Source organism: Aspergillus ibericus, assembly GCF_003184845.1.
Source record: "Aspergillus ibericus CBS 121593 unplaced genomic scaffold BO80scaffold_27, whole genome shotgun sequence".
NCBI lineage: Eukaryota > Fungi > Ascomycota > Eurotiomycetes > Eurotiales > Aspergillaceae > Aspergillus > Aspergillus ibericus.
In genome coordinates, this window is record NW_020292125.1 from 258,129 (window position 1) to 284,501 (window position 26,373).

Below are 26,373 nucleotides of genomic sequence, written 5' to 3' on the forward strand. Positions count from 1 at the left end.
ACCAATCAACCGGCGATGCTGAACACCTGCGCGGCCGAGGAGCCGCCATTCGCCCATTGCGCCCAAGCGGAGGATGATCCTGGCTGCGACCATCTGGTTTGGGACTGGCTCGCCTTATTCCCATATCCCATATCCTCGCCATGAGATAAGTCGATTCTCAGCGTGGCAGTTGCTGTTGTTATTGCGATTACTCCATCTCATGACGGACGGCATGGCGCGATCGGTAAGGTGTTGTGCTGATATCGCTGCAAGGAACCTCTTACTACACAGTATAGTAAGCACAGTAAGGATCCATCGGGGCAGGCTGTATGGACCGGTCCTGATGGGAGCCTAGCCGTAGACAGTAGGCAGTCGACAAGTGATGCATCATCTTATGGTATCATATCATCGTCAGGTCGCATTGTTCCCTGTCTCGTCCCCGTAGGAACCAGATCTAGATGGATCTTCGTCTTTTTTTGTCATTGGTGTTCCCTTAATCGGGATCTTTTTGATCCATCAATTGGGGGTGGAGGTGCTGAAACACCGAGAGTTGAGAGGGCTGGCAAGGGAATGCCCGGGGTGGGCCCCAACCTTGCCGGACCTCGAGTCTTGTTCCCTGGGTGCATCATCCATCCATCCATCCATCCATTCATTCCCTCCCATCATCTCCGCCACCCTAACCCCATCTCATCCCATCCATCCCATCCATCCCTTATCCTCCGGCCAGTTTCCATAACCTGATTATTCCGTCCCTATCTCCTATCCTTCCCCCCATATCTCCCCGGATTCCCCTCCCTGATTCATCGCAATGGACCATCCCATTGCCGTCCATCACTTTTGATTCCTCCGCTTCAGGCCTGGGTCGGGTTCGTGCACTACGCCCTGCTCTTCTTTTGCACTTCCCCTCAGTGCTCTTTGACCCTCCAGCCGCCATCTGGCAGAGATCCAGACCGTCCTTGGACCATTGACTGAACTTGATTACTTGGCGGTATCTCTTCCTTCTCCTCCACCATGTGCTATTAATCCTTCCCTTGTATTGCTGTTTCGCGGTTTTGCCTCCCCTCACTAGTCTGCCAGTATCGCGCTGACCTTCGGCCGCCGGCTCCATCAGAATTCACCCGCATCGCCCTTCCAACGCATCGGCTCTGATATGGGATCGGTCGTCGTGAATCATCCGCGGTCGGATTATATGGAAACCTCCTACACCATGTTGGGAGGCACCATCACTTCGTCGGAATCAGTCTATCGATCGTCGTCTCATCCGGCCTCGCATCAGCCTTCGTCACATCTGGAGACCGGCAGCTCCAGATCGGCCTCTTCCAATAACACCCCCACCTCATCCACAGCCCCGCCGTCAACCTCCGCCGCCGGCTCTGGTCGCCTTCCCTCCCACCCAACCCATGATGTACCGGCCTACATCAACCGGCCCTCTCACTCCCATCCCAGTTCCCAACCGTCCACGCGAGCCTCCTCCGCCACTCCGGGCTCAACCGATACTCACCCTCCTTCAGCCTCAATGACCTCAACCACTAATTATCTATCGCGCCCAGAGTCTGCCTCGCACCCCGCCGCGCATCCATCTCATCACCTCGGTGGCCATGCACCTACCTCGGCGCCACACACGGGGAGTCAGTCCTCTCCCGTTTCTCCTCAGCTGAGACCAACCTTCCAGTCGCTCCGTTCGCTGGGCGGATCTGAGGCCAGCTCCCCTAGTCGGATCAAGGTCCGAGATCTGTCACATATCCAAAGCTTTGCTAGTGAAGAGTTCCTCGCGCAGAGGGATCGCACCCCGGGGCAGTGGACCCAGGAGCGCCAGTACGAGATTAGTTCCATGCCGGTCACGGACATAATCGAGATGGTTGCTGGGCTCCTGATGAAAATCACGACCACCAATGACATGCATCACGAGTCGGTTCATCGACATATTCCTCCCCCGGATGGCACCACCACCCTGAGTCCGCAAGCAACCAGTGTGCTTGCGTTTCATGGCAAGAACGTGCCCAGCATTAGTATCCTCAGCTATTTGACGAGGATTCATAAGTATTGTCCCACGACTTACGAGGTCTTTCTCAGTCTGTTGGTGTACTTTGATCGGATGACGGAGCTGGTCAATAAGGGCCAGCTGGACCGATTGCGGCGTCGCTGGGACCACGTGCAGGATGGTTCGCGCCCAGCATCATCGGAGCGGTCGAGTACACATCCGACACACGCGTCGCCCCTGGTAACCCCTCCCTCCTCGGCAGGAATCACTGCCCAGGACCCATCCACTCCGGCGTCGATGTCGCCCTCTCTACAACCACAAGAGGAAGAGGATCAATTCTCGCACTTTTTTGTTGTCGATAGTTTCAACATTCACCGGCTCGTTATCGCAGGCGTAACCTGTGCCAGTAAATTCTTCTCGGACGTTTTTTACACTAATTCTCGATATGCCAAGGTATGTCTCCGCCTCGTTGTCTTAATCGCCACTAATGATGTACTAGGTTGGCGGACTTCCGCTGGTTGAACTCAACCACCTGGAACTTCAATTCTTACTGTTAAACGACTTTCGATTGTCGATCGCGGTGGAGGAGCTGGAAGCATACGGGACTATGCTTGTGGAGTTTTATGCGCGAGAAATCGTCGCCCAACAACAGCAGCAGCTCTCTCAACCGGCGATTCCCCGGTCGATAGACGCGGAGGCTCCCTCCGAAGGGATGTACATGCGAACGCGCGAGAAGCCACGGGATCAACCCGAAATACGCCAAACCCCGACTCCACCTTAGCCGGCGGCGTATTCCTGGGTACTTCTCGGGACTGCTTGGCTTGGTGTTATATTTATGATCTCTTGGTACATCTGTTAGCCTGGCTTTATTCTATAGACTTACGCTCGGTGCTCGTTCGGGCTTTTTCCGCCTGTACAATTTCTGCATATTGTCATTTACTCCGTACCATTGGCGGCGTTCGGGGAACTGTTTAGTGAATACTATGTGGCACTGCTTCTGGTTTAGCTGTCTTTTCCATCGCTGGTTACATCTCCTATCTGCCGGTTACCCCTAGTAATACGTACACGAGTAGTTACATAGTATTCCAGCCGATGCATTGTATCTGGGCCGTGCCCGCTACCGAGAGCGGTGGCCAACAGAATTCCAGGAAGTAAGCCAAGTGTCCCTGTGGCGATTACATCAGTGCCACTGATCGACATGATCATAGTATTTCATCGAGAATTGCTTACACAGTACGAATCAGCAGGTTCAATACTGTGTAGCATGGAGACTGGTGACCAAGGACCACAAGTACGGACTGAGTCAGTACATACCACACGTCATGATCGCGTCCGGACAGCCACCCACCCAGCTAACCCGACTTCACCGTGAACATACCCAATAAGCCTCTTACAATTCACACTCAGAAAAGCAAATCCCGACCTATCATATGAATGGCAGCCAAACAATGTACATATTTACTCCTGTACATATGATATATGGTATGAAGTATGGTTCCGTCCGACTCGCCAGGGAACCTGACTCGGGAATGTCAAAACCTGGACCGGAAACGGGCCGAGCCCGACGACACAGCGAAAGCGGGTGACAAAGACATTGTCTACCGACGAGAGCGTTGACTTCACTTTCAAGGTAATTGATCAGTTGCTTATACCTTGTCCTTGATGTATACGGATTCAGAGAAATAATCAAGTTTTGATCATGGGGTTTAGATGGGTAGGTCTAGGCCTTGCTTGGACATAACATACTTCTTGTCTATGGACCGCGTTCATCGGATGGGATAAGTTGAGCAAGGATGATGGTAGGGAACATATAAAACGGATAATATATCCCATTGCCGTGGACAGATTGGATGAGTATGAGTATCCGTGAACAATCCTGCTTGTCTTGAATATTCCTATTTAAAGTATCGTTGTACTCACCCTGAGACAGTTACATCTATATCTATATCCACACCCCACACCACATCCTTCAAGAGAGACAGAAGAGAAATAAACACCATGCACAACCCGTGGCTCCTCCCAACTATCCTGCTCTTGCAGGTCTTGCCAGTTTCTCTCCTCGCTCATCCAGCCCTACCTCCATCCCAAGATCCATCCCAGTCTCCTGATCCATCCCCAGACCCAAACCCAGACTCCATCACCATCACGGGGAATAATCTCTCCATTTCAGATCTACAATTACATCCTAACACCACTACCCCCACAACCACTACTCCCACCCAGAATGCCACCACCACCACCACCAGCACAGCCTGGAAAGGCTGCACCCCCGCCCCGGACACCCTCTCTAACAACTCTCCTAGCAACAACAACGCTAACAACGGGAATGCTTATGGCGACGGTTATTACACAGGCTATGTTTGTGATCATGATCACGGGGACGGTGGTCTTGGCGATGGGGATGATGGTCAAGGAGATGGTGTTGGTGGATCCCTTACGTGAGTTTACCTTTCCCTCTCCTGATACTGGGGGGTTTGGATATGGTGGATGTAATGCTAATGTGGGATTGATGGGGGTGTAGTTCCTCGGAAACAGGGTCCAGTACGGGTACAGGTATCAGCACTACCGGCTTCGTTACGGGTACAGCTACCAGCACAGCTACAGATACCAGCACAGGCACAGACAAAGACTCCAGTACTGCCTATCCAGCCGCGACCCAATCCCCAACTTCAGCCCCAGCAACGATCACCACCTCAACAACAACCACAGAAACTCATACCAATCCCCCCCCTCCTCCAAGCGGGCCCACGGTGGTTACACAACCAACCACCCAAACCACCACCCAGACCTATACGAAGACCCAAACAGAATACCAAACCGAAACTGACATCATCACCGCCACCGTAACCTCCACGGCCACCATCACTCTCCCCCAAGTCACGGTGACGCAGACCGAGACGGATGTGATTACTGCTACGGCTACCATTACTACTACAGCAACCGCTACGACATCTCTGCAACCAGGGACAGTGACGGTAACGCAATACGCAACTGCACCCACCACCACCAGCAGCAGCAGCACATCCAATCCATCGACAGGAAATACGACAGCTGGGAATTCTGCATACGGGGCCTGCACATCCCCCACCATATCCTATAAATATGCCCTCGACGGTCATCCCAGCTGGTCCTTCACGACCAATAATGTGTTGGATTTCCCGCATAATCTCTCTCCCACCATTGAGCCGTTGATGGGGTTCATTTGTAATCGGTTGGCCACTCCGTGCAAGGCCCCTCAGGAGACGGTGGATGCGTGTTGGGCCGCGGAGCAGCAGGTGATGTTGACGGGGAGAGTGGGACAGGATGCGGCGGATTTGTGGAATGAGTTGATTGCGAGTGCTTAGATCGATGCAGCAGAACAGGAGGGGAGAGAGAGAGAGAGGCATACAGGACGGCGTTGATTGACTCATTGATTTGCTTTGCATTGGTTGGTTTGATTCCTTGATCTTGTTGTTCTTCTAGATTGGCGCTATCTTGATCTTTGCTGTGATACACAATATACTGCATCCATCTTACAACCCCATGTCATCGAGTACTACACTCCAGAACCATTGAATGGCATGACGTCCATTCAGACTAACTAAAAACAGGAATCTCTCATCACAATCCAAATCAAACCCTAACGCCGGGCCTTGTCGAATGTAAGAAATATAGTGACGAACCGTGGCCAACTCCAAAACAAAGCAATCCCATAATCCAAAACAATAGACAAAAACAAAAAGACAGACAAAAGAAATCTCCCCATCCTGCTCCCTCGCTCCGCCCTCCCCAACAATCTCCCGCTATTCAATCATTAGCCTCCATTCTCTGTACTGCTTTTCAACGTACCTTCTTCCATATATCCTCCAGCCAACAAACTCCCCTGGAGTACCCCCCCTCTGCCACTATAATCCTGTCAGTGCTAATTGACTAAGCAAATACCTATGAAGAACCCTACCTCTCCAATATCCTCCACTTGGTCCCGTTGCTGCTGCCGTAGCTCATTCGGTTCGTCGGTCGTCGTCGGTGTCGTCGGGTTGCTCGGTCGTAGTCGGTTGTCGCTGTATCATCGTGTCGTCGGGTTGCTCGGTCGTCAGTCGATTGTCGTCGTCTCGTCGGTCGTCGGCGTCATCGCGGCATCGAGCTACGGCGGCAGCGGTGGATCGGTGCTGGCGCCCAGGCGAGGGTCTACGTCTTACTTCCTGCGTACAGGTGTGCGTCATTACCCCTGTTGATAGGGAACCCTCTTCACTGGTATCCTACAATCGTCAGTACATGCACGCTGCACCCGGGGATGCTCTTACCTCTTTCTCATGCATCATGCGCCACCAATACCACAGCAGGATATACGCCAGCCCGAACTGCTACCCGGTTAGCAGACCTGGATGGCCTGATCCCCCAGACCAGAGCCAGGCCCCCAAATGGATGAGATACAAACGAGTGGTGAATGGAAGGCAGGGCCGAACGAGTGTGGGTGAGCAAAATGGAACGAGTGACAGACAACGCAGAGCAGGACCAACTTACAGCCGGTATCCCCCACGTTGACGGATTTGCTCTCGAAGCCGATTCCAAGCCATGAAGACGGTAGCCGGACCCCACGTGGGCTTCAGGCCCGCGATGCGAGCCAGTCGGTTCCACGCGCAGCCGTACCGTCCGCACGACTCCGAGGCGGAGTGACTAGAAGTTAGCATGATATAGGAGTCGGACCCCCAATACGTGGTATACTTCTCTGTCTCCCCATCCTCATCGGGCTTCGATAGTGGCGTGACCTTCCATCCTTGAAGGTGGCCCATGGCAGCGAGCGGCGCAGGGAAAACGTTCTCTCGACGATCGATCCAACGGGAAACGGTAACGACGGTGGTCTCTCCGAAACGAACAGACTTCACAGACTTGGCCTTGCGTCCCCCTACCCCAGCCGAAGCCGGAGCAGGCTTAGCAAGAACCGCATCGATCAGTCCGATCGCCCTTTGAGCTTGTGACGAAACAGCGACGGGCCGGTGCAGGGCAGGGCGAAGCGAGCGACGGGGAGGATTCGAAGGCGAAGGGCGAGACATCGACAGGTGTCCCTCGCGGGACTCGGTTTGACTCTGCGACTTGGGCGACACCCAGGGTCGAGATCGGGCCTGTCGAGCTGCTCTTCGTTCCTCGAGACGAGAAACGGAGGGGTTTAGCGAGCGCCCTGCCCCAGTGGGAGCTGGGGCAGGTGGTACAGTTGAAGGAGTGGATTTCCTTACTGGAACAGGCAGACGCGAACCAATTCGCATCTGGGCAAAGGAGCGGACGCCAGAAGCTGGCTTGAAGGAACGGACACCCGCTCGGGGGATCGAGACGGGCGAAGGAGCAAAGGAGTGGGAAGGAACCTCGTAGTTCCGGCGAAAGACGAACCGGGCGACAGGGGGAATCGGAAAGGACTGGAAGGGTGGTTGCGTCTTAAACCGGGGGACTAGAGGCGACTTGTAAACGGGCAACCCAGGGAGACAGAGGCGAGCCATCTGAACACCCTGGTCAAACAACGGATAAGAAGGCTGAAGGGGAGGGCGAGAAGAAGAGCAAGGGACACGGCAGGGGAGCATGAAGCAAGAAGCTAAAAGCTGAATACGGAATGGGCTTGAGGGGGGTCGCAACGCGATAAACACGATACTAGCATCAAGGAACCAAACGGTATGGAGAGAAAAGGGGAAAAGAGGAAAAGAGAGAAAGGAGAGGAGAGAAGATCATCAGACTGAGATGGGGCGCTGCCAGAGATGCTGTCGAGGCAACTACGATGGAGGAGTTGGAAGCAACAAAGCGAGATGTCGTTACCTTGTAGGGCTAGCGGCAGTGAAGGTGAGGAAGGTACAAACATCAGGTCACTACCATACGACACGTACATGTCCTTCAGACCATCCCCAGTATAGAGGCATACTGAACTACCTGATCAGCATTATAAGCGTCGATATTGAGAAGATTGCTTGTAGAATTTTGGGTAGTGACACTAATAGCAAAGGTCTGGCTACAGCATCTGTAGTGATATACGTCCAGAGCAAATTCCTCTGTATTTTGTTGAGTAGTCGACCCTCCTGTGGAACCACATATCAGGACAATCACTATAAGTTGATGAAGATGAGCAAAGTCAACAACGACTTGACAGGTAGGATACGCAATATGCATCTACTTTGTGTGGTAATTGGATTGCTCTCTCACTCTATACTACAGTAGTATCCGGTAGTGAATCGTCAACGGTAAAATTACGCAGTGAATCAGGATACAAAGGTATCTATGGATAGAGTGAATATAACCATGAAGAGTGGATGTATTCCACACCTATATGTCCGACAAATAATTAAGTACAGGCTAGTCCAAGCCAGCATAAAAATATGAATCTCCGAAACCAATCAACAGTGCTGAATGCAAGACAGAAAGAATGCCTGGCATCACTCATTAGCCCATAAAAATGCCCTCACAGTAACCAATGAGCACCAACGATAATTATAAGCAAGCAACCAAGGAATCAAAGAACCAAAGCAAATGTAGCCAAAGCTTAGGGCCAGTACGACCTGGCGTATGCATATCATGACCTGGTATCAACTGCAATGTACAAACCTTCTGACGCCGCCAACTTGTCGGATGATGATATTATTCGATCCGCGGAGGACTGGTCGATTTCTTGCCCAGCGGGCTTAAGCTGGCTCTGCAGACGGCGTGTAAGTAGGGTTCATAGGTGGAAGCAGGCAACATACGATCTCCGCCGTTCGCCCTCCTTGCGAAAGCCTTCAATAATCTTGGCGATTTCCTTCCGCCCCGAACGAGCATCAACTTTCCGCCCGCCAAGACTCATGCTGACTTTCTCGTTGGCGTTGGCTGTGAGCAGTCGCTTCAGCAGCAGATGACGCATGCTCAAGCACACAAAAACACCGCAGTCGCTGCCATTCTCCTGCACAGGCGAGTCCTCCAAATGGACGTATCGTATCGGTCGGCCCAGTAGAGCCCCGAATTTCATCGTCACTGTCCGCGCCTCCCAGAAGTTACCTGGCGGAAGTGAATCATAGTGAAATGCTATCCCGTCCACAATCGAGATCAATAGCAACGACCAATGCGTGCCTCCCTCGGCTTCGGTCACATTGCGACAATCGTTGATGGGGAGGAACACGTGCGTGGTACGCGAGAAGTCAGGGAGAGCTTCACGCAGAGAATGAGGGTTTGGCGTTTGAAGGATCATGAACGACATACTCGGCCGTAGGAGGACGATGTTTGAGGACTTGTATTGAGTGAGGAATTCATGCTCAAGATATCTAACGTGGTTGATCTGGTAAGCCCAAGAACTGTTGTCGCCGTGAGGCAGGAAACTTACTCCTCCCAGAAGGAGATGATCTGTGAGTTGGCCATGTTAGCTGAACGCCACACGATAGAAGACAGTAAAATCATACGAACATTGTCAGTGAGCCAGTCATTCTTCAGCGACTGCATGTCCCCTCTTGTTACTATACCCATTGGTTAGACTTGGCCAATGACAACACTACTGCATTTGTTGGTCTGGCACGGAACGTACATCGAACATCATGATCTAATCCATCATTAGAACTGTCTACATATCTCCACAGACAGAGAGAAGAAATAACTTACAGCTTAGATATGCATCGTCCGGGTTCAACTACGCCAAGTTTAGTCCATTTCCCAAGCCGACAGACCCCGCACTGCACCGAAGATGGACAGGGGACCAGTCTGGTCGACCTACTGTATCGCCAAACCTCCGCATCCTTCTTTGTAACTTTCCTAGGCCACCGTCTCGCATCGTGTCCGCCCCCAAACTACGTTATGTTCCTCGATTTCGACCGAACGGTTGGTCCACAAGCGGACACCGGAATTCCGAAGGATGGTCCGGTCTAGACCCACGAAAACGGTGCGGAAAAGGCGCGACGTGCAAGCCTTTAACCCTGCGCAACAAGCATATATATACGAAAGGTAGTCGGTCGATCAGGCGACGCCGTCGGTATTTGTCTGCCTGGGCCGTTGTTTGCCGGGTGGAGGATCAATAAGGACAGAGAGGGAATCGGCCGGTTGAAGCGATCCCCAGCTGTGGTGGTCGAATCACATACGGCAGGAAATGGGCCCGACGGGAGAGAGAGAAAGGAGGCGCAAGGGAGATCGATGTTAGACCCAGCAATTGGCCGAGGGGAGGGAGAGGAGAGGAGAGGAGAGGGACGCAAAGCGAAACTTGGTTCCGCCGGCGATCCTCAGCCACTCCGGGGTTGTGGCGCCCAAGACGTCACTTGTGGCGGTGTCTTCACGTGCCACCGAGAGTCATACTACAGAGTACGGAGTATGTCGATGGTACATGTGACCGGCAGGCATTCAACTCAACGTAATCCATTCACTTTAATCAAGGGGTATCTAAAAGTACAGATCAAGGTCTCTTGGGACGCAAAATGGCCAGGACAAGCAAGAAATAGCAAACACCCCGTAGCACAGAGCCTCCAACAATCCTCCCTCCAGTCCGTCACAAGATTCAACACAATATCAAAACCACATAACCAGGTATTCGCCAACACTAGATTCCACCTCGCCCGCTGAATGTAAGCATTAAAAACACAAATCGAGTAAGGCAAAAAGAACGATTACAAGCCCGCAAGGGACGCCATGCCCACGCGGGATGACAATAGATAGCTTGATGAGCTGTATATAGTACCCATCGAGAGAATGCACGGCCAGGGTGGCGAGCATCACTCGGGAAAAGAGCACAAGGATAAGAAGCGTACTGCACTTCGAGCTCAGGTTGACAGCTTTGCAAAGTGCTTGTTCCAGATCCATCCAACCTGGTGAGTAGGGTCATCCTGATTCTTGGCGAGCCACAGCTCCCCTTTCTCCGCAATGACATCAAAGATCTCTCCAACAACGTAGGTCAGGTAAGGGTAGCCAGCCTCCCGTCGCGCGCGGTCAATGTTGAATTCATAGATGCTGGCAGCGAGGAACAGCACGGCTGGCTCGTGAGGAGGCTCGTGATGCGCCGGTGCGTTATCCTGGGGATTGTCCGACATGGGCATCGCGGAGGAGAAAAAGCCGGAATACCGCCCGTCAGGAGATGTAGGACGCTCATCCTCGGGCTTCGTCCCCTCGTTCGAAGGACCGATGACGTCAACCAGGAAAGGGGAATCAAGGCTCAGTCGAGGTAGACTTGGGAAAGACTCGGTGTTCGTGTTTGAAGCTGGGATAGACCCGGAGGATGTGCTGGTAATCTGTTGCAGCAGTTGACTTCTGGGAATTTCAGCAGTTTCATGTCCCACACGGCCGGAGAACGTCGAATCGGCTCTGTGGCGTCCATGAGACACCTGAGACTGGCTGTCAAAGCTGGGCGAATGGAAAGAATGAGGGCCGTTGCCGAAATCCTGAGACACCTTGGGCGAATCCTCCATAATCGATCCCACGCGGGTACTGACACTGTTAACAGTGGACGGTCGTCGGGGCGAATTGATATTGGCCCCAGTGGAGGGCGTGTTGAAGTTGACGAGGTTGACGGTGTCAGCCAGCAGCGAGCCATTGCAGATTCCCAGAGACAGCACCTGCGCCTCAGAGTAATTGAAGTTGCAGGACCAGTCTTCCACAATCTTCTGGATATCTTCGGGGAACGACTCGAACAGAGACCCGAGCTTATTCTGGAGTTGGCGGAACCAAGTAGTCTGGATATTCACGAAATTCTTGAGACATGCCTCCATCAATTTGGCGGTCAGTGAATAGAGCTTGGGGAGTTCGTCTTTGAGGGTCTCATTCAGCGCCACAAATTGTTCGCCTTGTTCGGTCGTCTTCTTGTCCGGTTTATCACCTCGTTCCTTGATGCTTCGGAAGCGAGCGTAATCCATGAGACGCTTGTCGCGCTTTTTCATCACTCTCTGCGGGCCATCGTGGAGTTTGAGCAACGTGACCATTGGGTCAATGACACTCTTTCGAACCACCGCAAGCTGAACCACAATCACTCAGGTTAGCTGCACGCATCAGAAGAAAATAAGTCACTTCGAGTTTCCACTTACGTGTTCGGGCAACGCCACAGTCATGATTTCCCCAACAGTGACCTTCAGCTCACGCCATCTGCCTTCCAATTCGGCATAGTTGGATGGGGACACGTCGACGAACCCTTCAATCGCCGCAACAAATTCATTAAACCCGTGCATGGAAGTCTGTACCTCGCGAGTATACAACTCAGCGTCGCGCATGACCAGTTGTAGCTGGAAAAAGTTGTCGTTAAACTTTTGAGCGAGCGTGTCATACACCTTGTCCTCGATCATGTCGGAAAGACCCACTTGCTGCTTCAGTTTCTCGGTACGTCGGCCGAAGGCCTTGGACAGGCCCGTCCTGACATCGGACTCTTTTCGTTTGCGACCAACCACTTGGCCCACCAGGTCGGCCCGTTTCTTCATCTCGTTGATACGGACAGATATATTCGTAACCTCCTCGAGGGCACTCACAAGAGCTGGATGGTCGGGATGGTCGCTAGGGGTCGAGTCGAGGAGTTCGGAAAGCAAGAGAGGGTATTTCAAGATTCTTTGCACTGGCTTGACAAGAAGAGAATCCAAGTCCCACGCCGTTGTCAGATCAGACGCCCAGTCTCGGCACTCTTTAAGCCAGATCGCAACCTTGGGGTTACGCTGCAGCGTCTGAAGCTTTTTGTTGGCAGCGTCGTGGTTCTTGAGATAATCGGCATAAACCTTCTCCATGTAGGCCATTTGCGCCATGAAAGCCTCACCGATGTACGTCATCTTGTCCTTGTCTAGATCGGATATTCCCGTTGTGTTTGAGTTCTCCGACTCGGTCCTGGACGTATTATGGCGCGCATTGCGTTTGCTGGTCCAACGTTGTGACTTGGGCATCACATAAACGCTCTTGGCCGCTTCTTTGAGTGCATCCTGAAACGCCATCGAAAACTGCACCACCTGGTCCGAGTTGGCGAAAAGAATCTTGACGTCGTCCGCAGAGAGATCCAAGCATGAACTCGATGTTCCTTTGTATATATCGTCCACGACTTTCATGTCTCTTCCAAACGTGTACTCCGTATCGACAAGTTCCTTGATCACATGTCGCCGCTTTTTCAGACGCCGTTGCTCTGGCGAGGGAGATGGTGCCTTGAGACGCAATGGCTCGGATGTTGAAGGAACTAGTGAGGTAGAAGACGAGTCGAATGTGTTAGGGGACGGTATTGGCTCAAGCTTGCGCAGAGAGGAATCCTCGCTACTACCGGTGCTCTGAACAGGGTCCAACGGAGCAAATATACCGGAAAGGATCGTGCTAAACCGTTGCTCGGCATTGACGTTTGAAGGCAGCTGTGGTCGCCGTTGAACGACAACATTGTCGATCGATGCACCCTCGCCTAGCGGCTCGGAAGGGGGTAAAGGTTTCTCGTGAGCCTCAAGCTCTTGCGGCACGTGGATCTTGATAGCCAGGCCTAATCCTTCATCGCCCTCTTCTGAGCATGATGATTGTGGGTTCGGCGTTACTAATCGCGGAGTCGGCGCACTGTCGTGCCTAGGGCGTGCATTGCCATTCTGCTCTTGTAAAACAGAGCCGTCCTCAGCAGCGGCGATTTGCATCCAGTCCATGATCGATGGGGACGCATGTTCCCAGTCATCACGCAGAACTAGGCTTGCCGTATGTCCCGGTCGCTCCAAATTAGGGGGATCTCCTATACGAGATACAAGAACCGGGCCATCAGGCAAATTCTTAGGCATTCCTTCTGCATTTCGGTCAAGATGAGACTGTGACAGCTCTGGAGACGCGCGAACTGCTGGCAAAGGAAGGCCAAGCCCTCTGCCATTAGCTAGCTCCTGCAGATAAAGTTGGCCGACCCTCTTGGAATCCCACCCGCCCAGTCTTGCCAAGCTCGAGGCGCTTGAAAATGCAAAGCCATTGGGTTGAGATACCGCGGCATGTCTGGTCTCAGGGGTGACGTCGATTTTCTGGGTGTCGGAGCTCGAGTACTGATGGCCGGTCGTGGATGGAGTACTGGAAGACGCAGAGCAGGATTGGGTTGCGGCTTCACTATCCTCCGCACACTGCTGTAGCTGGGAGAAGTCATCTCCACTGTGGTCGCACTGCTCGTCCGCGGAATGTTGGTTGCGAAGAGACGACGACCAAGAACTCATGCTCCATCTATTGGGTGTCGCTCCGTTCGTCGCACCGTGTTGCATGTATAGATCACACGATTCTGGGTTATCGCTGCTGTCCGCGTGATCCTCAAAAGAGAAAGCATTCTTCAACCTCACAGGTACGGATTCCGTGTCGTCGATTTCAGAGAAGCTACACTCCTGCTCATCACACGATGAGCTGCTTGGACTGGATTCCCGGATATTCATGATCTGGCTCAACAGCGTCCGATGCGAAGAATGCAGGTTCTGCCGTGACAAGTCAACTTGTGGTTCTGTATCAAAGGCAGTCACATGAGTGTCGTTCGAGTCCGAGGTGGCATCAGACGCGGGAGGGGCGTGGGATAGGCCGCTCTGGATGATATCTGCGTGTCCGAGGGTTGGGGAATCCATCGTCATCATATGTGTGGCGGAGATGCCTTCTGCATTTTCCTGGGTAGGGACATCGGTCTCGACGTGAAGCTCAGGTAGCGGTCGGGAATTCTGCGTTTCGGGCACTGGGTCTGATTCCTCATCGGGAGCCACTTCCTCAATCACCGTTGCGTTATCCTCAAGATGCGAAGCAGGCTCTGCTTCTATTTCCACAGGCTGTGGTGGTTCGGCCGTAGGGGATAGAGTGCGTTCGTGTTGGTCTTCATGGGCTTTGGCTTGACGTCGGAGTTCGGCGGCCTTCTCTTCCTTCCTCTCATTCTCCTGGACGGTGCGATTGAAAGCTTGCTGGATCTTCTCGCGCCTAGTTGCAAAGTCGACATGGCCCAATTCCGGTAATCGCCGTTCACGAGCCCTGGAGTTTCTGATCTCCCGATCGCGGTTGATCTGTCTCTGAAAATTGGACACCGTTTCAACCACCTTCGATCGAGACGACTGAGTGTGTGAGACAGGCTGGCGCGGCCGGGAGCTGCGCAACTGGGGGGACTTTTTCGGAGGCGGCGCGGCAATGTACGCTTCTAACAGTGCATTTCGTTCAGGAAGCTGCTGGCGGGACCGTCCATGAGCCATTTCCCGCTTTGCGCGTGGCGATGCCGTACCACCGGGTGATTGATCATTTTTAGGCATGTCACGCGGCGATTTGGGCGAAGGTTTAGGGAGGCGGCTGGTGCCCTTGGGTGGCAGATGGACTTGAACGGCAGCCCGGTTTCCGGAATTGGCGCCCGCCCTTGAAGGGGGAGGAGACTCGTCCGAAGCGGAAGGCGAGTTCAAGCGGTGGGATGAAATCGGAATGCGTGATTTGGTCGTCTGCGGGTTGTTGTCTAGGCATGTTTGGGAATTGGGCTGCAAGGGGGCCGGAACCGCCATGTGGGAGTCGGGAGCGTGCGCGGCCTCAACAGACCAGTTTCCAGCAATATCACTCCTCGTTCTCCGGTGAACACTCGATCCCGAGCTCACAGCCTCCAGAAACGGTGTGCGTCCCAGGTACCACGCCGTGGGGGTCAGGGGCGTCACGCCGGCCGAAGGATCAAGATGATCTAAGAACGCTGGATTTGGGCTCGGAATAATCCCATCTGAACCTCGACGCCACAAAGTCGACGATGTTCCATATCCAGAAATCTGCGGGCTCGTATCGATCCGAAGGGTTTCGCCAAGCAGGGGCCGTCGCAGGATCGCGTCCGATGATGTCACGTTGCTCGAAGGATTATTATCGACGTCAGTCGTCCGGAGTGGGGGTGGAATAAGGTCGGATGAAGAATCGGTATCAAATACACTCGTGGGATGCCAGTGGTGAGAGTGCTGTCTCGTCGGAAGGTTATGTGGTTCGCGCAGGCGAGGAAGGGCTCGAGGGGCTTCGGTGGGACTGGTCGGAGTGACAGGCCTCGAGGTTACTCGCGACCTGGCTGTGGCTGTGGCTGGAACAGGAAGTACGTGATCGACGTTGTTGTTGAATTTATTGATCAGATCTTTGAATGATGTTTGCCCTGACCGTGCTGTCGACGCCCGCGCTGACGATGATCCCCAGGTAGATTCGTGCCCAACACCCTTATATGATGAATCGGAAGCCGAACGGAACGGACCCGAGTTTGCATTTGATGACTCCAACAGGTGTATGGGTACCGAGGCCACACGCTGGAAGTGTCTGGGACGTTGCTCTGCGGCTGCGTCGCCGTCGACCTCCCCCATGTGACGACCACTGGAGTCGAGACCACCTTCGTCGTTTGCCGCCACCGTGGGCAAATGTGGCCGATAATAGTCGTCTGGGTCAGGCAAGGATCGGCCGAAACTGTCGCGAAGGTCTTCCGGGGAGATGCTGGTAGGTGCAGGAAAGGGTTGCAGACTTGTGAGACCCGGCTGAGAGGGATATGTTTTACCCGACAGCAAGGGAACAGGAGTGGAGGACAGCGCGGCTAGAGGGTCGTCACGAGCGCCGTTGGAAAGGGCGTCATAGAAGTATTCGGTGGTGCTTTGGGAGGATAGACGCCGGAACTGACGAGGACTGCCGTCAAAGAGGCCAGAAACGGGCTCGACATCACCCTCGGACATCTTGCATTCTTCAGGCAGAGAATCAGCCGGAGATTCCGTGGGTTGGATTTCTCAAAAGGAACAAAATGGGGCATTAAAAAAAAACATGACAAGGAAAATAAATACCCAGCAGAATGGTTGGTTGTGATTGCTCCAGTTCAAGGGTGCTAATCTTGCGATGCGTTGTCCACAGCTGGTAGGTCACCGATGATATTGCAGGTTAACCGGCCAGAACTACAAGGCACTCGTCACCGGGTACTAGTACCACCCGAGCACGGCGTCATATTTGAGATGAAAGAAAGACCACCAACAAGCCAGTGGGGGACGATCCTGACCGGAGGATTTTGTCCCACTGTTGACCGACCCCTCCAACTGGACTGAGAGGCGAGAAATCCGAAGCCGACAAAGGGGAGGGAGGGGGTGGGAAGGACAACCAGCAGACGGCAATGACACAGCACCGTCGGGAAGAAGGAAAAGGCAGTGAGGGAGTGTGCTGTGATAACAGCCCAAGTAAGACGGGCGCGGGACAGGACGTTTGCACGGCGTCTAACAGGGGACGGAGGGTTGAAGGCGGGTCGGGAGGGGTTTGGGTTTGCTGAGGTCTAAGTGGCAGGGTCAGACTGAAGTAATAATAATCGTTGAGAGAAGAAGAGAGAAAGAGGAGAACGGGGGAGGAGGGGGGGAAATGACGAACAGGTGTAGGGTCGGTAGCCAAATGATACCCATCAAATAGGAATCATGGGCGACAAGCCCAGAATCGGCCTGGGGGGTCCTGTCGATTGAGAAGGGCTGCAGGTGGGCCAACAACCAGCAGCCCTGTTTGAAGGTGGTGTCCGTGTTTCCTACGTACTTATTTTTATTTTTCTTTGGGTTTAGGGAGCCCGGTTCCGATGGCCATTATTATTAGGAATAGAATTACTACTTAGGTATTATTTACTCGCAGTCTACGACAGTTTGGGTGTGGGTGCGGAGAAGGTGGATTAGGGGCCCGGCGAACAATTAAATTGGGGGAGCAACTAGCCAGGAGGACGGAGGGGAAACCTGAAAGCTAGAGCCACCTGGATGCATCATGAATAAAGACATGGTGATGAACTGAATTCCTGCCCAATAGATAGAGAAGGAAAATGAAGAATTCAAAAAAAAAAAAGCAAGCACAGAAAGAAAAAGGACATAAGGGGAAAAAAGGAAAAAAGAAAAAGAAAAAGGTAGGGTCTCGATGTCCGATGCCAATACGTATCTTCCACACCATCCAGCCTGAAAAAATGATCCTGTGTTGGGGGGAAGACCGGGTATGTACGGTAATGTCAGTACCTGAAACCGTCCCTACGGGAGACTAGTCGGCGGTCTAGTCCTGGTCTTAGATCTTGAAAGACCGGCCTAAAAGTGCCAGATGACGAAGCAGACGGTTACTCATCCAACCAACGCTTTTGATCATTGATGATCGAAGGCAATCCGATCTCTCATTCCTCTGGCAGCCACAGCCGAGCTGCCTCTGTTCCGTACACAAAGACAAAGTCAAGGGGGGAAAGGAACTTTCGTCAAACGGACAACCGTGAGGATCTATCTATCTAGATCACCATTGACTGCCGATCCCACGGATTAGTGGCCGGCATTCCCGCACTGTGCAGTTAGTGAGGCAGCAGGAAGGACTATATGGTGGACGACCAGACCTATCCGCTGCGAGGCACTCTAGCGCCTTATCAGCCGTCGGATCAGGAGACGTTCGAGGGAAATTTGCTTCTAGATTTTCCAACACCGGGGCAGAAGGAAAAAAGAAAGCGCATAGAGTTTGATTACATGATCCCGCCGTTCACTCCCTGGGTTGTTCCATGGGACTCGGTCTCATGCACCGGTCTTTGTTTGATTGGCGTTGGCAGGTCCATGGTCCTCCAACATGTCCAGCACCGGAGCAAGGAAGGAATTCGTTGACGGTTCCCCTCTCTCGTTGAGATTTCCCTTGTTTGCCGTCTGGGCGACAATGCCGGTGCTGCGCCGCGCTGGGCCCTGTGATCCTGGCCAGCGCTAGATATGTATCCAATGCCTCGATAGCGGTGCTCGATGCTTATGCTTATCCTCTCATCCCTGTACCTTACGTATTGGCGGCGTACCATGTGTGGCTTACATACACGTTACAGTAAGATAGTTAGTTATCCGATGCTTGACCCATAAGGCATCAATCAGATCGTACGGAACCAGCGAAGATATTCGGTTGAACGGAGGCCATTATGACATGCTCATTGCGATGACCCTACTAGTTTATCTACTACAGAGAATCTCTATGGTGAGTGTTATATAAAAATGAAGAGTTTATGGTGGTAGGATCCGAAGATACCTCGATCTATCCATCCGGTGACCTTCCAGAAAAGGAGATAGCAGTTGCTTGTGTCGAATATGACTCCTCTCATGGAACCACGGATGAAGTACCCGGCCTCAAGTAAGTAAATGGTCTCCGTGATCATCGTTCGCTGCTCCTCTGCCTTCCATCCGTTCGTCGGTGCCATCGTGGGAGCAAGGGAGGAGGAAGGGGTCATATTGGGCTGCTCAGTCGGTGTGTCGGAATAACTACATCGAGCCAGTACAACGACCGGGCACGCTTAAAAGTGTAGGTGAGTGGTACATGGTACATAAACCGTACCTCTTGTGACACCTGAGTGGGTGAGATTATTGGCCTGGGGTTTACAGGCGAGGTACTACGGTCCTCCTGGGAGGGAAGGATGTCGGCTTAATCGACCTATCCAGAACCAGCAAATGTGCTGCCGGTGGACGATTAATCTTACAAGAAGCGCCATTTCCCTTGCCAAGCCAGCATACATTCCATCTAGTTTAGTCGATCTGCAAGTCGATTGAAGGATTTGCCAGATCTTGACAAGCGCGATACCCTCGTTGACAATGTACCTGGAAGTACGGAGTAGAATTGGTCATTGTGACTTGATTGTTATGACCGTCAGTACGGAGTACGGAGTAGACATATACAGACAACCACGGATGAAATCCATTGGCACTGGTATACTGGTTGACTTCTGCTATGGTTTGTAGCGTGCATCTGTCAATATCCCGTCGCATGTCACCGCCTGCACCGGAATCATGACGTACTTGATTCGCTCCACTAGACCCGGTCTTGGAGTGGTCGTGGAAGAGTCTAATCTAGTTTGGAGTGCTCCGTGGGTACCTGTATGACTATATGATGATAAGTCGTGGTGCGATCTAAGTGGACGGGCTCGTCTGCTTTTCAACCAGCTCCCATTCCATCACGACGATGTATCGCTCCCCCGATCCATGGAGGAAACCTCTTCGGCCGGGCGAAGCCTTTACAATCACACCGCTTATTTCCTAAGTCTGATCAATTGGCCGTCCTTGCAGTCCGAATTCAAAGCCCAGTGAGGCGCATGGTATGATCATACGGAGCAATCGGCAGTTTCATGCAGCAACACCTTCAGCCTCTGGATTTCCCCTTTCCAGGGCGCCGGAACTGGGATCAGGTACCAGCAGGCAGAACAGCCCCTGGCGAGCATGCAAAACATGCCGACATGGGCTATTCACTCAGCGCTAGCCTGTCGCAAAATCCCCCAGACTCCGCAGGACGAGAGGCTGACGCGGTGGGGACGCAATTATTTGCGATGGATTGTCGTGGCTCGGGAATGCTGATGCTGCTAAAGCCTAGCGGCGGCCTTTCTAGACCACCGTCGTTCCAAGGATCTGGGCTTCCCTCCCCATCCTTGTCCGTGCGGGCACCGTGGCTACGATAGTTGACCACAACCTCATTATGATTTCTATTCTTGTCCGGCGGTGTCTTCAGGAACAAGGGATCGACAGGTCATTCGCGATTCGGCTGGTTGGGCAATGTTCCGCTTCCAGCCACCGTCACATCCGCAATCCGGATCCGACTTTCATCATTAGGAGTCATGTTGTTTTCACCTGGCCAAAGCTGTTCCCCGAGCATTGGAGGGGGAACCGAGTGGGTGTATCTATGATTCTACTTCCCTGCTAGAATCGATCTTGGCCCAAGAATCTCAGGTGAAATCAATATGAACCACTGGCGTAGGTGGTGACCATCCGGCGGCCCGCCGGATGTCGCGTTCTTGCATCCGCATCCCTTTGACAGACACGCCAGAGTTGTTCTCCCGTCTGCAATGTAGTCTTAAGGTTTACAAATCTTACGGCCGAAGAGACATCATCTTGGGTTGCTGGGTCTTCGCATGAGATCATAAAAATCTTTTCGTACCATTCTAACTACCGAACGATAGCGGGAAAGATCGGCGGTCGCTTACAGTCGACGGTCCTTCGAGAAGCGAGATTACCGATCCGATGCCACTACTGGGCCATTTGAGGTCTGGTCGTCCATTTGAGCTGCTTGTCTTCTGGTTCTTACGACGGTTTTCTGTCAAATTTGCGAGTCACAAGGGAATTTGATAGTCGCCTGTTGCCACCTTGCCGTAGGATCTGCGTCCCTGGAAATCTCTAGTTTCAGGAGCATCACTCCGAAGTCAGCGAAGTCTAGCTTCATATAGCTTGACGACACGCGACCAGATTTGGCGCCTCAGGCGAAATAGAGTTCAGCTTCAAACAACCAAGCTCTATTGCCCTAGCAGCTTTCCTCCTGAGGAAGTAGGAACATCTCCTATCGGGCTGCAAGTTGAGTTCGATTATTGACCGTTAGTGCTGCAACCTCGGGATTTGCATCGACGAGTGGGGATTGTTTCACTCCCAAACACCAGGTCCCTTTGTCTTCGATCGCTTTCGATTCAGCTTCCTAGATTATCCAATGAGGTTAGGATGTGTGAAGGCCAGATGAGTAGCTGCATCTTCAGAAACAGTCTGCGAAAGGACAATTGGACGATGTAGGATGGTAATGGAAGAAAGTAAAATCCTGTGCAGGTCGGGCGGTCGCGTTGCCGGAGCGCGTCCAGGCGCGCTTCCCCTTTAGGACATATCAACACAGCGCCAAGGAGGACTCTGTACGCCGTCGCCATGTAATGATCCGACCATCCATCTGAGCTGCACTTCTTTGAAATCGGCGATGGGACCTGGTTTGGTCCCTGGAATCTCCTCCAATGGGTAAGAAGAGGAAGAGGCCCGTCAAGGGTGACCGTGCGCCGGACAAGTCGTCTCAGGCCGGCACCGCATCCACTGGTTTCGAGAACCAGAGCAGCCAGAGCAGCCTCGCTCGTGGTCATGCTGAAGAACACGCCCATCCTGTCATCTCGTTATACTATCCCCAGGTGGTCAGCCTGAGACAATATCTCCTACGCCAAATCCCCCTATCCTCAAGGTCTCGCCGTCGAAGAATTGTGTCCGTACGGGATGACCAGCCTCCTGTCGGGACAAGCAACGATAGCCGCTCAGGGGCACAGCTTGCCAAGCTCCTTGATACAACTCTGGTGGGGATATTGACGGAGACTCCTCCCACGTGCAACGAGGAGCGACGGCAAGAGCTAGCTGCATTCACGCAGTCGCAGTCCAGGTCCGAACTCGCTAGCACGGACATCGGCCCACCATGTGCTCAGGCAGAGGTATGCATCCGCCCGGATCTGTACATGATACCAGCATGCGTTGTTCTGTTCTCTTTTTCATTAGAAAATTTAGAAGACCAGTCTTCGCCTCGTTTTGCATCAGAGGCTGACAGTATGCTTTAGATCGTTGATTTCGTCATATCATCTTTATTTAGTCACAATCGATTTTCCCGTCAGCAACCGCGTCATCTGTTGGCCCGGGGCTTTAGACGTGCGAGCGCGCCTCATGTTCCTGGGGACAGCACGATTGCATGCAGTATTCCAGGCCTTGTGGCACAGTTTCCTAATGGCAATATCCAAACTCTTAAGCAGGCGCCATGGACAGAAGTGCTTGGCTTGTTGGGGAGTAATGGAGAAGAGATAATGATGCGGCTTCTGTTTGACTGTGGACTATTCACTGCTGTTGACCAACAGAGAGGCATCTATTTCCAACTAAGCGGTAGGCTTAACTGCAAGCAGCAGAGTATACAGGCTGAGATGAGTTAGGGCTCCCTCTTTCAACGCTTGAACCAGTACATAAGGTGCAAAGTGATTCCCGCAGGAATACATCACCTCCCTCTGTCCCAAATGATGTGTCAGCTCCTGAGAGAAAAGCCAAGAAGCATGCGCAAGCACCAGTTCCTATAGTCTTCTTTCGTCGACGTATTCTTTATGCTTCCCCAGTACTCGACTCGAGGGGAAGGATTCAATTTGGGATGAAGAACCGTAAGTATATTGATGTGGATAGTGTGTTCTATGTTGACTTGAGCAGATGTTCTCAACCGGCTTCCCGCTTCCGAATCTCTCGCTCACAATGTACACATACTGAAATATATCTTCCCAAAACAGTTCGGCTTGCATAATATCTTCTCGAGCTTGTCGGGTGGCCAGGACATGCAACCCTTCAAGGACTATGCATCTCGTGAGGAAGAAATCGCGAATGCAGCGAAGCTGGCACACTCAAAGCGTCCTAAGGCAGACGAAAGCAATCCCTTGATCAAGGTTCCGAAAAGACTTCAAGGCCAAGCTATTGAACTGGTGCAGCAATTGCAGAACCGAAACAAGCACTGTTCATATGTGCATTTACTCGACTATTACTGTCCCTCAGAGGTATGCTTCCGATCCCTCCTGTGAATGTAGTTAATGTTTTCAGTGTATTGGCCCGTGGAGACTCGGTCCTGAACCCCTTCAAGATCCAAAACTGTCAGCGCCAGAATCCTTGATCACTCAGCCACGACTGCCCTGGCAGCAGTCCGCTTTGGATCGAAGTAATAATCCCTTAGCATCCTCAGATGCTCATGTGGCCCCAGTCATCCAAAAGCCAAAGCTCAGCTTGACGGATTATGCAACGCCAGTCTCATCTGTATCCGCATTCTGTAGAGCTGTGCTGCGGAATCTAGTTCCCCCTCAATTCTACGGAACTGGTCAGCACAGGATTCAGCATCAAGACATTATCCTTAAACATGTCGACCAATTCATCCATATGCGGCGTTTTGAGAATCTGAGCCTTCATGAAGTGTGCAAGGGAATCAAGGTTCGTGGCATCCTCTTTTTCTTCGGCTTTTCTAACTAAATGCCTTCAGGTAACTTGTATACCTTGGCTTGAGCCTTCAGTTGGTTCTAAGTCCGGATTCAACCCTTCGCTGCATAAGCTATCGCGATCAGACTTGGACAAGCGCACGGAGTTGCTCCACGAGTTCGTATATTATGTGTTCGATTCCATTCTGATACCCCTCATCCGTGCGAACTTCTACGTCACCGAGTCTCAGACCCATCGAAACCGCCTCTTCTATTTCCGACACGATGTCTGGCGTCGCCTGACTGAGGGGCCGATGACTGAACTGAAAGCTTCCGTTTTTGAAGAGTTAGAGCCAGCAGCTGCCCAGCGTGTACTAAGTGAGAGAAGTCTGGGCTATGGTTCCTTACGACTTTTACCTAAAGCCACAGGTATCCGTCCTCTGTTGAATCTGAAACGACGATCTGTATTACCTGGCCGGAAGGCGAGCAAGTTCTGGGGGTCAAGCGTCAATTCCATCGTCGCTCCTATCCACAGCATGCTCAACTACGAAAAGACGCGAGCACCATCCAAACTAGGTTCATGTTTAACCTCGGTTGGAGAGATTCAGTTTCGACTGAAAGCCTTTAAAGAATCCCTGTCGCCGGCTCCGATGCCTCCATTGTATTTTGTCAAGCTCGATATCCAATCTTGCTTTGATACGATCCCCCAGCAAAGCCTCGTCCAGCTGATAGAGAGACTGACCACCGAAGCGGCCTACCATTATTCCAAACATGTCGAGATGACGCCATCCGAGGAATTCAGCGGCCTGTGGTCTTCAACAGACCGGCCAAGTAAGGCTCGACGGCGATTCGTCGGCCGAGCAGCCCCTGCAGCAACGCCACAGCATTTGATGGATGCGATCACCAACGGCGAGACCAGTCAGAGAAGAAACACCGTCTTTGTCGATACCTTAATACAGAAAGAGTTCAATGCAGAAGATCTACTGGACCTGCTCGATGAGCACGTGCGAAACAATCTGATCAAGTTCGGCAGGACTTGCTTTCGGCAGCGCAATGGCATTCCCCAAGGGTCGGTTCTCTCGAGCATGTTGTGCAACCTCTTCTATGCGGAGATGGAGCGGCAGGTTTTGGGTTTTCTACAATCCGACCAAGCGTTACTGCTTCGACTGGTTGATGACTTTCTGCTCGTCACCACCGACTCCGCACTGGCCATGCGCTTTCTACAGGTGATGGTCAAGGGGCAGCCTGCCTATGGGGTTTCAGTCAACCCAACCAAAAGCCTGACCAACTTTGCCGCTGCCGTGGAAGGCACTCAGATCCCGCGCCTTGTGGATACCCGGCTGTTCCCTTACTGCGGAAGTCTAATCGATACCCGTTCACTGGAGATCTACAAGGATCATGAACGCATCCTCGAAGGGGGACATTCGGTCGCCACTAGCTTATCCAATTCGCTCACCATTGAGCTGACGCGAGCACCTGGCCGGACGCTTCACCGCAAATTGCTCGGTTCGTTCAAGTTGCTCATGCATCCCATGTACCTCGACACCGGGCACAATACCATCGGTGTGGTGCTGTCGAACCTATATGCCAATTTCGTCACCTCGGGCATGAAGATGTACCGGTACATGAAGTCACTTTCTGGGCGAGCCCACCCCGCCCCCGAGCTTGTGATCCGCATCGTCCGAGACATGATGCAACTTGCCAGTCGGATGGTCCAAGCCAAGCGTGGCGCGAAGCCACCGGCAACCGCAGTTTCTCTCCGCGTGGTGCATCAGAGCGAGGTGGAGTACTTGGCTGCAGCGGCCTTTCGGTTTGTCCTAGGTCGCAAGCAAACCCGGTACACACGAGAGTTGCGCTGGTTGGATGTCATTGTGAGGGAGTCCCAACCGAAGTCCAAAACCCAGGCCTGCCACCTCGCACAGGTGGTGCGAAACGGGAATTCGACATATGGCGGCTGGAAGTTCTAGCGGACATCCAGACTATCCCTTGCTGTACGGATGGCTGGGATTGTGTTTATGTATGGATGTGAGAGGAAGTGTAGGATCAGCCAGCATACAGGCACGCAGTACGAAGCACAGTGCAGCATGAGCGGTGATGTAATTGGCGGACCTTGGAATGGACATGACGACAGAATTACGGCCAGGAACAGCGATCGAACCCTGATCGGTTGCCACGATCTCCATGCACACCAGTATCACACAGCAAGAAATGAAGAAAGAACCTGCCGCATTAGCCAATTGATCCTAGTGCAGCGTGTAGTTCTCGATAACCGGTTCCGAGCGATTAGTGGGGTGGGGTTGCGATCGGGCACTTCCCGTTACCGTACGGTGATGGGACGGTGTAGTCCTACTCCTCCGGTACTAGTAGGTGGTATCCATGATCCAGCTGGATCCTAATGGATTATCAGTTCCACGGCTGGCAGACAAGGTGTCGGCACATACCACGGATCTGGTGGCCCTGGACGACGGGCACTGGATCAGGAACAGGGGAATTACTAAAAAGGGGGCGGCGAATACTTGGGGTTGCCATCAACAACATTGCAATTTGCATCAGACAGGCACAACTTGATATTCATCCCGGTATTTACTACTCCGTATTCCGTACTAGAGGTAGCTAGTCAGTCCTCTGCAAATTGCAGCAGTCGCTGCCTTATTACTGTGTACGGCTGTGGCGGTCGGTTTCCTTCTACTGCTAATTTCCAACCGGCGGGCGGCTCCACCACCGAATAATGGATTAATTTCAGCCAGCGCTGTCCAGAGAATCCTTCTGGAAAGTAGCCAATGATCGCCGACCCGACTGCGAGGCCATTCGCGGGGCTAACCGGAGTGAGGGTAGTTGGAAGGGTGGGATTGGCCAGCCAGGTCCA

The 26,373-nt window shown here is 52.7% G+C and overlaps 7 protein-coding genes across 7 annotated transcripts; 4 read left to right on the forward strand and 3 right to left on the reverse strand.

The window, feature by feature from the left end:
* Positions 1-1,186: 1,186 nt before the first annotated feature.
* BO80DRAFT_435940 (putative cyclin-dependent protein kinase complex component) lies at positions 1,187-2,741 on the forward strand (the record flags this gene model as incomplete). The annotated part of the gene is made up of 2 exons (XM_025720935.1): positions 1,187-2,413; positions 2,460-2,741. 2 exons carry the CDS (start codon positions 1,187-1,189, stop codon positions 2,739-2,741), a joined length of 1,509 nt encoding a protein of 502 aa, XP_025573987.1.
* A 2,308-nt stretch (positions 2,742-5,049) lies between these two features.
* BO80DRAFT_358716 (uncharacterized protein) lies at positions 5,050-5,304 on the forward strand (the record flags this gene model as incomplete). Its single annotated transcript, XM_025715892.1, has 1 exon — positions 5,050-5,304. A coding segment is annotated over one exon (255 nt), but the record flags the coding sequence as incomplete, so codon positions are not given.
* A 953-nt stretch (positions 5,305-6,257) lies between these two features.
* On the reverse strand, positions 6,258-7,431 carry BO80DRAFT_409916 (uncharacterized protein; the record flags this gene model as incomplete). Its single annotated transcript, XM_025717903.1, has 2 exons — positions 6,258-6,300; positions 6,464-7,431. 2 exons carry the CDS (start codon positions 7,429-7,431, stop codon positions 6,258-6,260), a joined length of 1,011 nt encoding a protein of 336 aa, XP_025573989.1.
* A 780-nt stretch (positions 7,432-8,211) lies between these two features.
* On the reverse strand, positions 8,212-10,112 carry BO80DRAFT_426343 (Ulp1 protease family protein). The gene is made up of 7 exons (XM_025719741.1): positions 9,654-10,112; positions 9,542-9,569; positions 9,468-9,482; positions 9,350-9,399; positions 9,270-9,289; positions 8,659-9,210; positions 8,212-8,609 (listed from the first exon to the last, which is right to left on the reverse strand). The coding sequence occupies exons 1-7, from the start codon at positions 9,708-9,710 to the stop codon at positions 8,555-8,557; spliced, it is 777 nt and encodes a 258-aa protein (XP_025573990.1). The 5' UTR covers positions 9,711-10,112; the 3' UTR covers positions 8,212-8,554.
* A 574-nt stretch (positions 10,113-10,686) lies between these two features.
* On the reverse strand, positions 10,687-16,521 carry BO80DRAFT_446315 (putative Rho guanyl nucleotide exchange factor; the record flags this gene model as incomplete). The annotated part of the gene is made up of 2 exons (XM_025721548.1): positions 10,687-11,871; positions 11,941-16,521. 2 exons carry the CDS (start codon positions 16,519-16,521, stop codon positions 10,687-10,689), a joined length of 5,766 nt encoding a protein of 1,921 aa, XP_025573991.1.
* A 4,829-nt stretch (positions 16,522-21,350) lies between these two features.
* On the forward strand, positions 21,351-22,601 carry BO80DRAFT_120915 (telomerase reverse transcriptase). The gene is made up of 2 exons (XM_025713487.1): positions 21,351-22,010; positions 22,134-22,601. The coding sequence occupies exons 1-2, from the start codon at positions 21,552-21,554 to the stop codon at positions 22,494-22,496; spliced, it is 822 nt and encodes a 273-aa protein (XP_025573992.1). The 5' UTR covers positions 21,351-21,551; the 3' UTR covers positions 22,497-22,601.
* BO80DRAFT_120923 (uncharacterized protein) lies at positions 22,602-23,298 on the forward strand. The gene is made up of 2 exons (XM_025713488.1): positions 22,602-22,715; positions 22,762-23,298. The coding sequence occupies exons 1-2, from the start codon at positions 22,706-22,708 to the stop codon at positions 23,121-23,123; spliced, it is 372 nt and encodes a 123-aa protein (XP_025573993.1). The 5' UTR covers positions 22,602-22,705; the 3' UTR covers positions 23,124-23,298.
* The last annotated feature ends 3,075 nt before the right edge of the window (positions 23,299-26,373 follow it).

Excerpts from the sequence above, each read along its gene's own strand:
- BO80DRAFT_426343 (XM_025719741.1), bottom strand. The coding sequence starts at position 9,710 with ATGCGAGACGGTGGCCTAGGAAAGTTACAAAGAAGGATGCGGAGGTTT. Across the intron at positions 9,290-9,349 it reads ATGACTGGCTCACTGACAAT|ATCATCTCCTTCTGGGAGGA; the intron begins GTTCGTATGATT and ends GCCAACTCACAG. Across the intron at positions 8,610-8,658 it reads GAGGGCGAACGGCGGAGATC|AGCCAGCTTAAGCCCGCTGG; the intron begins GTATGTTGCCTG and ends CGCCGTCTGCAG.
- BO80DRAFT_120915 (XM_025713487.1), top strand. The coding sequence starts at position 21,552 with ATGGGTAAGAAGAGGAAGAGGCCCGTCAAGGGTGACCGTGCGCCGGAC. Across the intron at positions 22,011-22,133 it reads CACCATGTGCTCAGGCAGAG|ATCGTTGATTTCGTCATATC; the intron begins GTATGCATCCGC and ends AGTATGCTTTAG.